This window comes from Mytilus californianus, unplaced genomic scaffold (genome assembly GCF_021869535.1).
Source record: "Mytilus californianus isolate M0D057914Y unplaced genomic scaffold, xbMytCali1.0.p SCAF_4, whole genome shotgun sequence".
NCBI lineage: Eukaryota > Metazoa > Mollusca > Bivalvia > Mytilida > Mytilidae > Mytilus > Mytilus californianus.
In genome coordinates, this window is record NW_026262690.1 from 53,312,841 (window position 1) to 53,326,697 (window position 13,857).

The 13,857-nt window shown below is 32.2% G+C and overlaps 1 protein-coding gene across 1 annotated transcript in view; it reads left to right on the top strand.

The window, feature by feature from the left end:
* Positions 1 to 5,918: 5,918 nt before the first annotated feature.
* LOC127738251 (calmodulin-A-like) overlaps positions 5,919 to 13,857 on the top strand; it is a 28,531-nt gene continuing 20,592 nt past the window's right edge. The window contains exon 1 of the mRNA XM_052249434.1: positions 5,919 to 6,159. Coding sequence (XP_052105394.1) covers positions 6,157 to 6,159 — 3 coding nt within the window. The 5' untranslated portion in view covers positions 5,919 to 6,156. The remainder of the gene's footprint in view (positions 6,160 to 13,857) is intronic.

Genomic DNA, 13,857 nt, shown 5'->3' on the forward strand with positions numbered 1-13,857 from the left:
CACATTTTTTTAAGATATAAAACATTTTGAGATGATTTTATTTATTTCTAAATAAACATAAATAAAATGCATCCTGTCGTCGAAATTTTATAAAGACCGATGATTGGTTTGATTAAGCAGCACTTGGAAACTTTAAAAGTTTTAATTACACTTTGTTTGTTTGCAGGATTTATCCTTAATTGATTTTTTAACTCTAAAAACAAGAGGTTAATTAACCAACAAAGGAATAATTATCTGCAACTGTTTTTATAGTTATTAACAGTTGTTTTGTCAGGAAATGCAATGAAAAGGGACACAAACTGATATTCACCCAAGAAGGAAGCCATGGATAAAAATGTTTGCATAATAATTTGCACCTTATGTGACCAATCAAAGAACTTTTTCAATATGAGAAATTACAAGTTCATCTATTTGGTATCCTTATATCTAAACTTTTAATTTCAAAAACGTTTGGTAGATATCTTTTTTTTTAATGTGTATTATATATTTTCTAAAGGTTTTTTTTTAAATTCATGCATATGATATATACATTTAGGTTGAACTACACCTTCCGATAATCAATTGAATATATTAATATTCAGGCACACATCACAATTTCAAATGACACGTGCAATATACTGTGAATCATGCTACTGCTGGTGGCATATCAAATGTGCAAACATCACCCCAACAGATTATAAGATGTGGGGCAATACTGACGATCCATGGGTATGTCCAGAGTGCAACTCGTTTCACTTCAACGACTCCTTTTTCAACAATTCCTATGAGAACAATAGTAATGAGGAAAACTCTTTCTTCTCACTTTCATCATCACTTACTTACCAAAATGATACATCAGCGAGTGATGAAAATAATCAATCACAAAGTGAAAGTGATGTATTTGACCAACTCAGAGAACTTAAAAAGAGACATCCAATGCATTCACCTGTGCATACTTAAATATAATTAGCCTAAGGCATAAATTTTGCTTTATTGAAGATTTACTATCATCTAGTCTAGTTGAAATGTTATTTATTTCTGAAACAAAAAAATAGACAGTTCTTTTCCAGATGCTCAGTTTCGTGTAAATGACTATCATTTTTGGAGAGCGGATAGAAACCAGAACGGGGAGGACTTGTCGCATATGCTCGATCAGATCTGGTATGTGACAGGAAGTGTAATTTAGAATTTAACTCAGTAGAATCAATTTGTGTAGACATATTTGTCAATAATAGAAAATGGCTGATAACAGGCTTATATAGACTACCATCTATGTCAAATTCAGAATTTAGCAAAGACTTTATAGATACCTTTGACAAAGCTTCAACAAAATATGATAATATTTTAATGTTAGGAGATCTCATTTATGATATGCTAGTAAACGAGAAAAGTAATACTTTAAGAGAGGCCTGTGATGTTTGTGATTTAACAAATCTGGTCCATGAACCTACATGTCATACTAAGGGGAATAATCCAAGTCTGATAGATGTTGTACTGACAAATAAATCTAGTTTATGTATGAATATAAGAAATTTTAATACTGGTCTAAGTGATGTACACAATATGACCAGTGTACAGATAAAGGGTCAAATTTCAAATAAGACCACAGAGTATAAAACGTATAGAAGCTTTAAAAAATTAGACCAAGAAAATTTTATTGCAGACTTAGAAAATATTGAATTCTCTAGAATAATAGATCAAGATGATATAAATCAGGCATATTCAGATTTTGAAAAGACTGTGGTAAATGTTTTAGACCATCATGCTCTCTTGAAGAAAAGAAAACAATGTAAACAACCTGCACCATTTATGAACCAGGAACTACGAAAAGCAGTGTACAAAAAAAGACAACTGTACAACAGGTATAACAAACAAAAATCAAGTAATAACTGGGAACTCTATAGACAACAGAGAAATCTAGTTAATAAAATAAAGAAAAAACCCATTAAAACATACTTTTATGAACGCTTCATAGGCGGACCAAAAACATCTGATTTCTGGCCAACTATAAAACCTTTCATTACAAACAAAGGCAACAACTTCACAAAAAATATAATTTTTATGTGATGAAGAAACTATAATAAGTGACCAAAAGAAAGTAGCAGAACACTTCAATGATTTTTTTATAAATGTGGTAAAGATATTGGCAACAATACACCTGCTAATAATAACCATCCAAGTGTTACAAAAATACACGAAAACAAAACTGCCACACAAAAACTAGAATTTAGTGCCATCTCAAATGAATTTGTAGACAAACAACTTAAAAATTTAAACATAAAAAAGGCAACAGGAATAGATGGCATCTCAGTTAAAGTCCTAAAACTAGCACAACCAGTTATAACAAAACCAATAACTGAATTAATAAACAAGACTATAAAATCAGCCACTTTTCCAGACCAACTAAAACAGGCACAAGTTGTACCATTACACAAAAAGAACAATGTACTTGATGTGGGCAACCATAGACCAGTAAGTATACTTCCAGTTATTTCAAAATTTTTCGAACGAGCAATTTACAACCAGCTAGTTGAATACTTCAATACACACTTTCATCCATACTTATCTGTTTTTCGACCAAAATACGGATGTCAAACTACTCTACTCCGAATCATTGAGGACATGAAAATGGCACTTGATCAAAATAAGTTTATTGGATCAATAATAATGGATCTATCTAAGGCGTTCGACTGTCTTCCTCACGATCTTTTGCTGCTTAAGCTTGAAGCTTATGGTCTTTCAACTTCCTCTTTAGAACTGATAAAAAATTACTTATCCAAGAGGAAACAATGTGTTCGAGTTGGCTTTAGTCTGAGCCATTGGCAAAATATATACAAAGGAGTACCACAAGGTTGTATTCTTGGTCCTATACTTTTCAACATCTTCTTAAATGATATCTTTCACTTCACCACACACAGTTCACTTTACAATTATGCTGAGGACAATACACTTTCTTATGCAAATAGAGATATAAACACAGTTATTTCCACATTTGAAAAAGACAGTTTGGCTCTGATAGACTGGTTCTCTTCCAATCAAATGAAGGCAAAACCTGAAAATTATCAAGCTTTGGCAATTGGCAAAAAAACAATGAGCAAAAACATTACATTTTATCTGGCAGGTAACAAAATAAAATGTGAAAAAGAGGTCAAACGATTAGGCATCACCATTGACTTTGAACTAAATTTCAACACACATATATCAAACATCTGCAAACAATCATCCAGACAACTAAATGTCTTAAAAGACTTGGCAAATACTTGAATAAACTTGGAAAATTAACAATTATATATCACTCTTTTATTATGTCAAACTTTAATTTCTGCTCATTGTCCTGGTATTTCTGCTGCGAGGCAAACACTACAAAAATTGAAAAAGTACAAGAAAGAGCACTCCGCTTCATTTACCAGGATTACAATAGCACATATGAAGACTTACTTTTAAAATAAAAAATGCCATCACTTAAAGTAAGACGCCTAAGAACCATGGCAATAGAGGTATTTAGAACTTTTTTGTGTTTATTTGCTTAGCTTTTTATAATTTGTTATTGCTGTGCTTTATTTTTTATGCTGCCTTTAGCTTAGTGTTCATGCATGAATAAAATACATAGTATTTAAATTAGTTCAGCCTAAATTTGTATGAATTGTATGTTCTATGTCTTTTATGTTTTAATATATTAGTATTGTGTATGATTATTGAGTAAATGTATGTATTTGTCAGTTATAAAAACTCAAAGAGCTTATGTTTATTTGTTATGTGACATGCCGACTATAAATAAAGCTTTGAATTGAATTCAATAAAAAAATATAATCCAATTAAATAGAATGCTACCTTTTTAAAACATAATACGCCAGTAAGGCGCGTGTCTTTAGTTACAAGTTTATACCAAAGTAAAAAAATCAAAGTTATCGGCAGAGATGTGAACTGTTACTAAAGCGCTAGCTAAAATTTGAAATAAATATCTTAAAAACAAAGTTTTACATATTTCAAAAAATTTCGTTTATTGACTTTTATTTTTATATAATATCTCATTGGTGCTCGTGACCTCTAACGCCTCACAGTAAAAAGTCATTGAGACTGTTTTAACCAAGAAATGAAACACATATAAATCTTCCACGAGTTACGAAGTGGCATACATACAAACCTTCAATGAGGTATGAAATGGCATACATACAAATCTTCCATGAGGCACGAAATGGTATACATATAAATCTTCCATAAGGTACGAAATGGCGCACATCAATGAGATAGTTTTTACCAAGAATTCAAAATCATATAAATCTTCCATGAAGTACGAAATGGCATACATATAAATCTTACATGAGGTACGAAATGGTATACATGTATATATTCCATGAGGTACGAAATGGTCAAGGTACGATATGGTCAGGGTACGATATGGTCAGGGTTCGAAATGGTTTTGCCAGGATACGAAATGATTAGGGTACGAAATGACTATAATTCGATATTTAAATAGCATTGTAGTCGTCTGACCTTTAAATTTACCGATTGTGTCATATTCTCGGTTGTGACAATTTGACTGAGTGTAGATTCGCATGCAAAACAGGAGACCGGTCTCGTTACTTAATCTGAATTATAAATGGATTTATGAGATTTGTAAATCGGTCAACTACTGTTGCCACTGATTCATATCTAGGTTTTCCCTCTTGAGGGACCACTGAAATGAAAGAGCTTTGATAAACCCGGTGATTTTTTCATTTGTCAATGGCTTAATCTCAAAGGATAATCATACCATCTTCCAAAGTATCTTACGATTACGTATCTTACAAAAATGTAGTTGATAAGATACTCAAGAGATTGTTACATGCTGTCTATTTAACTACCAGGACACTACTCAGGCAAGACATTGTCAGTTTGTTTTCGACTTTGAGTTTGAATATCCCTTTGGTATCTTTCGCCTCTCTTTTGCAGAATCTATCATTCCACGATTATTTCGTATTCTCTTGCTATCATGAATCTGTTTACTATTAAAGTGCCACAGTTATTTATTACAACTTAAAGCTGTCAAACATTAGTAATATATTTTGATCTTAACCAATCATAAAGATTTAAGCAATGAGAATTTAAGTCATGTGCAGTGTTAGAAAAGTTTATCTTCATCAGTTTGGTAAATTACTCACTGTTCAGACCCTATGAATACTATCAATTAAGATATGTTTACTTGCATCACAAGAGCGTTCGGTACCTGTGTTATAGACCTGTTAAAATCAAAATATATGGATTGGGGAAGCAAATTCGATTTTCACATCAAGGAAATAGTCACAGGAAACCCAATGATTAAGGTATAATTTGCAGTTGTCATTACATCTTAATATAAATTCGTAGTGATCGTATGCTAAAAATAGAATCCTGCATATATAATAATGAGACGAGTAGATGCGTATCCCTGTACACTTGGAAATACGTCGTGTTTTATGATTAGTCGTCACTGTTCAATACATACAAGAAAGTAACACCTCCCGAAACGAAAGCTGGTATATAGTTAGCTATAGATAGAGATAGGCGGCGTTGCCATAAAAGTTGGAGGAAACAAGTACAGGTTCCAGACCCGATTGCGGAGGACGAACATAATCAGATATACTCACAAAAAACTTATAACTATTATTATTTTTCAATGCAAATGGGATGAATACTGTTGACATATTTTTTTAAAACCATAACCCTTCTGTAAAAGTAAATAATATGCATCTATGGATATGATTTATCAATTACTTCTATTCCTGGTTTTCATTTACTAAAATACAATTACAGGTAGCTTTACAATATAGTATTTAGTACTAGTCTGTTAAGAGCAAAACTATAATATGTAACTGTAACGAAAACATTATCTGTGAATTATACTATATTATGACTATGTTTGGTATTAATTAATTATTAAATATTTACATAGTTCATCTAACACTTACGACGTCTTTTACATGCATTGATTGGCAATCTTCTGAGATGTATCATTATAAGTTAAGTCATATATTGATGGAATTAGATACAACAAAAACCATATAGCTTGGATGTTTGTTGAGAAGTTTGACGTCGTTAACACTAAATGCTAAATTAAGCAATCAGGAAGATTTCACCACATCACGTGATATTCCAGAAAATATTTAAGTCCAAAGAAGTGTGGAAATTGAAAAGACAAAAGAGATAATATTAACTACTATGGTAAGTTCAATTTTTATATTTAACGAATATTTTATTTCAATTGAACTTATTATTTTACCTCATATACAAAAATACCCCGCTATTACAGGTTTTGAAAGATGAAACGTTTTAGGTAAGAATTATTCATATCGATTCATAACTTCAAATATACTAGTTGTTTTTAAATAGTTAACGATCAGAGTTATAGTATATTTGAAATGACTAGTAAGGCCTCGAATGCGAAACCATTCACTATGCATGATCTTTTAACAAAAACAGGTAAACATATCTGTTTTCGACTCATCACTATAAATGATGAATGAAAGATGATTTATAAATATTATAATTAATATCGAATTTAGTTTTAGTTTTTGTCGTTTATTGGTAAACAAAGGGATTTTTTTCTTCTGTTTAAAAATCAATGAACTCTTTGATGGTAACGTTAATTTCTACGACAGTCCGTGTATGACCAACCAAGATTTTTTTTTATCGAATACCATTTTTGCTATTCATATGAGAGATGTTCATTCGTATTCATAAGCAATCACATAATTCGAGAGAAACATTTCCAAAATTTGAAACCATCTATTGAATATTGAAAAAATTGACATTACAGGTTCTGGAATTTATTTTCTAGGAATTGAATTCGCTATCAAAGATTAAACATGTTACCTATGATTTATTTGCATCTTGGATTAAAACCGAGACTACGGACTTTAAATGTTCTGCAAACAAATTGATCAAGTATGATACGAAATACGTAAAAGCATTCAAAGGTCATAGGAATAATTACTGAAATAGAAATTATATTCAAATGAATTGTTTAACTATGAATAAACTCATCATAGATACCAGGATTAAAATATTGTACGCAAGACGCGCGTTTCGTTATCAAAAGACTAACCAGTGACACTCGAATCAAAAAGGATAAAAGGATAAAATAAAGTACGAAGTTGAAGAGCATTGATGACCCAAAATTCAAAAAGGTTTTGTCAAATGCATCTAAGGTTATCTATTCCTGGGATAGCAAATTCTAAGAATTTCAAAAATTTCAAATATTTGTAATCAGTTAATTAAAAATTATGACCATATCAATGATAACCCATGTCAACACAGAAGTGTTGACTACTCGGTTGCTGATACCCTCGGAGAGGAAACGCCCACAAGCAGTGGCACCGAGTGGTTTAAAATAAACTCATCATAGATACCAGATTTAGAATTGTGTATGCCAGACGCGCGATCCTAGATGCCCAACAATGACACATTTTATTCCTTGTTGGGGCTTTTCGTCATTCAAAGGCAAACTAATGGTTTTTCGGTCTTATTAGATTCACCCACATGTATTCCCGAAAATAAAAATATAAATGAAAAAGATAAACTTACATAAGACGTGTTTTCGTATGTTTAATATTGTGTTACTAATGTTTCTGTTTAAATAATGTGGTAGTTGCTGTTTGCTTATAAATGAATTTTATCACAAGAAAAAACTTCAGAAACTAAAAATATATCATATTAAAGCATGTAATCCTTAAAATATATCAAGAACAAAAACGAATATAAAACTGTATTCGCTTGTTTGTGTTTGCCCGTTGTCCTTCGTAAACATGTAAGTAAACTCATGAAAAATACCAGGCTTAAAAGTTTGTTCGCCAGACAAACATTTTGCGTGCATTTCTAAAACTCATGAGATCAAACGCGTACAACTTCTCAATTTGATGATTGCATAAATTTGTACTCTCTGAACGATATTATAAATAGTCAAAACGTTGATACTTTTTTAATATCGGTTTTTAAACTTATGACTATAATTAATCAACCACTTGATTCTCTGAAATATACTGAACAGATCAAATTTTCCTGCAATGGAAAGTCTCAAGCGTTCTATACAAAGGATATTTTGAATCCACTTCAATGAGACAGTGAAACAACACCACAAAACAAAATATATTACTTAGGTTGATTGATTGATGTTTTTGCACATACTCAAGCATATTCATGGTGAGAAAAAGTTGAACAACACATCAAGTAGTAGGATCTTCAAAGTTGGTCATCAGAAAGCGAGTTCAATTATAATCAGTTAAAACTACAGCTTGATTTCGTGGTAAATATGGAGTTTTATTTTGTTGTTGTCAATAATTCATGTAGTATTGATGCAAACTGCATAAAATTTATTAAATCGGTCTCTATATTAGATTTGTAGGGAAGTATAAAGTTGAACGACTGTTCAAAGCCAAATAAAACCGAAAGTTTCTTTGTAAGTTATCTAAAACAGTTATTATTTTGGTACTGATAAGCTAACCAATATAATCGTTATTTGGAAACTTATTTACTGGTTTATTATTCTTATTTCATATTTCGATTATATGTACGGAAATCAAGTACTAGATAATCGAGAAACCAATGAGTTTAAGTCAGTACAATTGTAAAAAAATGAGAAGCTTACAAATTATTTAACTTTTTTCCTAATTAGCGACGCTTATGGCCACCAATTGGGATGCTATTTTACATTAACGCCTATAGAAAACATTTGTCTACCAATAATATGTAATAAAAATCTTTTTTGTGTATTTCTGAATTAGTTGATACAGATTATTTTTGAAGTTTTTTTGAAAACCCTACTATATATTGGTCATTTGATTGTTATAGAAAAATCAATGTTGACTTTAAAACGTTTTTTTGCCGTATTTTACACATTGGTAAGGCATTTTCTCAGAACACACTACAGGAAAATTCAGTAAATGGATCGATAAAGCATATAATGTACATGAATGAAAAAAAGCTTTCGTGTGCACACTACGAAAACATATAACGATCATTTGAGGTTACTGGAAGAGAAAGCGGATCCAACCTTTCAAGTTCACCTGTTGTTTTGATCCTGACTAGTAAAAAATAGGTAATGCATCGGAAATATGAAATAAGAATAATAAACCAGTGAACTAGAGAATTATTCTTATCTATGTTTTGTTTTAGTTTCTTTATTTGGCTTAGTAGCTTTATCTTGATAATTTTGCTGTTATTGACGCTCTTGTTGTAATCATTTTCTTATTGGTCTCTTAAGGTTTTGAATTTTAAATCTCGAATATTATCTTTATATATTGAATTTCAAATTTCCCTCTTCGGTTATTTAATATAGAATAATCCGTCGATGCTGCTGCACAAAATACATGTTAGTCTTATGTGTGTTTTTTAAAAAAGTTTTGTTCATTTTTATGTTCAGGAGTTTAGTAGGACGTCCATTGCGCTGAACTAGTATACACAATTGTGTAGGGGCCAGCTGAAACTCGCCTCTGGGTGCGGGATTTTTTTTATATCTGCGTTGAAGATCCATTGGTGGCCTTGGGCTGTTTTCTGCTCTTTGGTCGGGTTGTTGTCTCTTTGACATATTCCCCGTTGCCATTCTTTTTCTATTCTGAAATGACGTTAATTAAGAAGTGCAAAAAGAAAATGTGTCAGTTTTACAAATATTATAATTCCATTCATTTATTACATTTTATTAATGCCTTATTCTGTAAACCAATATTCTTTGGGTCTGTATTAATTTATTTTGGTCTGTATACTAGGAATTTATAGTTGTAATTCATTAATATAAATTTTATTACTGATCGTGCAAACAAGCTTTTCAATTACTATATGAAATATATATCTAATATAAATGAACCTTTTTTTACTTCAAACCAATTTTCTTTACAACCTAAAAAATGTGTTTTCTAATGTACTGTTCTAAGATCTTGTAGTCAGTGAAAGATGGGGTACTGTATCGTTTGTTTAACAAGCATATTGTATCATCATTTCCTCTTATTTTGGTATAAACTCCCTAGCAGCTTTTTTGACATATGTACACAAAAAAGTAAAGATAATTCTCCATTGCATCTTCTTTACAAGTTACAAATACTTTGCCATAGCACAATCGACAAAATTTCCATCGATTTCAATAGCAAGAGTCTTATAACGGCATTAAGTGTGTATATTTGTTAATTATTAATTGCCCTGGATTGATTTTGGACAAATAGTTGTGTTTATAAATCTATTTACATCTTACTGAACTATACAATCTATCAGCCGTAAGCGTATTTTAAACTCAGCAGATTACATTTTTGTGTAATAACGACATTACTAATTGTCTTATACAGTATTCAAAAATTATAATCTGAATGTATAAAATATATTTCCAAATTAATATCTCTTAGGGGTTACTACAGGTGGCAAAAGGATAATACCAATTAGAGATCATCTATTATGTATTATATTAAGAATTGCAATACAGTATAATCTAATAAAGTAAATAGTGCCTATACACCGAATGAAAAATATTCGGTTTTTTCTTAAACAACATGAGGCATACATATAACAACTATATTTAGAACGAAAACACATTTAACAGTTAAGAAGTAGAGAGGATTGATAAAGAATATTTCACAATCACTTGCAAAAATGTATAAGTTATATAGAATCAGATATCGTCCTTTAACAGCTCAATATATAAGAATCAGTGTCAGAGGATTGATTAACGAATCACATGAAGCATGGCTATTATGTAAATTAATGACGACCCCTTTCAATCATCTCCCCCCCCCCCAAAAAAAAAAAATATTGGCCGTACAAAATTCCACAGAAAATTCATGAACAATCATTTGTTTTCAAACTTCACAATCTATATTCATTATATAACAAATATCTGCTTCCTATTCAAATCGTGTGCATTTTATTTTTTCATTTATAATTTATTAAATCTTACTTTGTGGCTCTAATTTTTCCACCAAAAACCTATGCAGAAAGCAATACCTGATTACTTCAAAGACAAAGAACACCTGTCATTTCATATACCTTCACTGAATGAATTGAACCTAGGATTTTCAACCACAAGATGTTATAGGAGACCTTTACCCACAAGAATATAAAATCCAAATCTTTAGATCTAGATTGTAAATGTCGTCTGCGGATTAGAGTGTAACCTTTGCGGATTTGTATACGTTGGTGAATCGAAAGGAAGGCTAAATAAACGTATGTGCGGCCATAGATCAGACATCAACCACAGTGCAAGTGACATCGTTTACCAGCGTTTTAACAAGCCAGATCATTCAATCCTTTCTATGCAAGTTCGCATCATCGAAAAAATATACCACAGGACTAACAATCCTCATCTTGCAACACCTCTCCGTAGATAAAAAGAAGACTACTGGATTCTACAATGGGGAACTGCGACACCATATGGTTGCAATGACAAAATTGATGGTATAGGTATTCTATATAGTTCTTCCTGTAGCTCGGTGAATGTGATGAACATTTTCAACTCTACTCCTCAACGTAGACGCAGTCATGGTGGTCGTCATTATACATCACCTACTCTCCATGATGTCAGCCGTTAGGTATTCATCACATTCGCACGAAGTTTTATTCATTACCCATTTCAAAACTTCATTCTCTGTACAACTTATGTTTGGAAACCACTGTTACTAACCCTCATTCAAACCAATACAAACTTACAGCTATCATTTCGGATATTGCAAGTCACAGACTTTTCAAACCAGTTTGCATTGGAAAAGATGAAAAGGAGAAAAGATCCTTTCTTAAACTTTCCTTTGCCAACAAAGGTCTAGGTGCCACCAACTTGGGCAATATTCTTCATCATAAATCAGTTCACTCGAAAATAACTTCCTATTTTAAAGATCAGTCTGTATCTATCATTTATTATGCATATACTAAACCAATTGCAACTAAAATTTTCAAATACAAACACGTGTTGCAGGATCTCAATATTGACGACTTCAAGTCTAAACCTCCTGATTGCACCTGTGCTAGTTTCCCATTCATATATAATTCGGCTGGCCACGTTATTACCGCTGACCTAAACATTGTCAACAACACTTCTCTGCGAAATATGTTATCCAAAGGTCCGAAATATCATGAGCCTAAATTCATCAATTGCAAACTTTAAAATACTGATGGATTCAGTCTAGGATTATGCCAGGCAATGGGTTAAACGCGAGAAAGAAGACATAGATACTCTTTCCGAATGGATTCAGGCTGTGAGGTCGTTGATACAAATCAGAATTAAGAAAGTGAATGGGTCTACTAATATCCACATCAATCTTTAAAAACCAAAATGTTGCAAAACACTTGTCCTACCTCCATGACAAAAATGTATTTGTCCCCGCAGATAAAGCCCCAAACAACATCGTGTGTGTGTGTAAATCACATTACATAACATGCTTGATAAATGAATAAGGTACTAGCAATTCACTTGGAAACTCAACATATACCATCACGACACTTACTAAAGAGGAAATCCTGGATAATCATAGGTCTGTTCAGTGTTCCTTTGGAATTTCAACCAAAGATGAAGAACTGGAACTTCCATCACTGTAATGGATACCTAAACTACATAAGTGTCCTTACAAACAATGGTATATTGCTGGGTCTTGCAAGTGCTCCAGGAACCCTCTTTCTAATTTATTAACATCAGTTTTATCAGCAATCAAAGACGGGCTTCAAACTTATTGTGAAACTACCTATTCTAGAGGTGACGTGAATCAGATGTGGATACTAAAAAAATCCAAAGATCTTTTAGAGTACATACAATCTAAGACTCTTTCATCTTGCAATAGTATTAAAACAATTGACTTTTCTACACTTTACACAAGTATTCCCCATTCCAAACTAAAAGACAAATTGAAAGAGTTGGTCCTGCTTTGTTTTATAAAAAAAGAATGGCCAACGTAGATACAAGTATTTTGTCTTAGTCTTAGGGAGGGATAACTCCTACTTTGTAAAAAATCACTCTGATTTTAACCAAAAAAATTCTCTGAAACTGACATTATCAAAAGGCTTGATTTCTTGATTGACAACATATTTGTTAGGGTTGGAGGACGTGGTTTTCAACAAACAATCGGCATTCCCATGGGAACAAACTGTGCCCCTCTTCTTGGCGACTTGTTCCTTTATTCATATGAGACTGACTTCATACAGGAACTTCTTAGGAAGAATGAAAAGAAATTAGCAGTATCCTTTAACTTTGCTTTCCGATATAGATGATGTTCTCTCACTAAATAATTCAAAATTTGGTGACTATGTTGAACGCATCTATCCAATCGAAATTGAGATAAAGGATACAACAGATACAGTTAAGTCTGCCTCATATCTTGACTTACATCTAGAAATTGACAATGAGGGTCGGTTGAAAACAAACCTTTACGACAAAAGAGATGATTGCTGACAAGGAAGCTATTAGACCAAGAGTTCCAAGTGATTAAGTTGAAATCATCCCTTCGTAATTTTTACGGACGCTATCACGAGTTGGTTGACCATTATGGAATATCGGTTTCACAGATGATAGCGGATATATTCCTAATGTCTTAACTACAATCCCGTCCCCTTTTCCCGAATGTGACCTACCGAATAAGACTTAATACCGGGTTTGTACTTACATGAGAAACACGACTGGTGCCACATGTGGAGCAGGATCTGCTTACCCTTACGGAGCACCTGAGATCACCCCCAGTTTTTGGTGGGGTCGTGTTTCTCAGTCTTTAGTTTTCTATGTTGTGTTAATAAGTTATCCTCTGTTCACGACAAATATGTTTTGTTCCATCATCATTCACCAAAGAAGAGATTTAAAAAAAAATCACAAATTTGTCTTTCTCTCCTTTGGTTGTAAAAAACAGAAGGGTGACGAAAATCTCCCGTCTTTATACAGATATATGAACTTCATAACGATCCTTA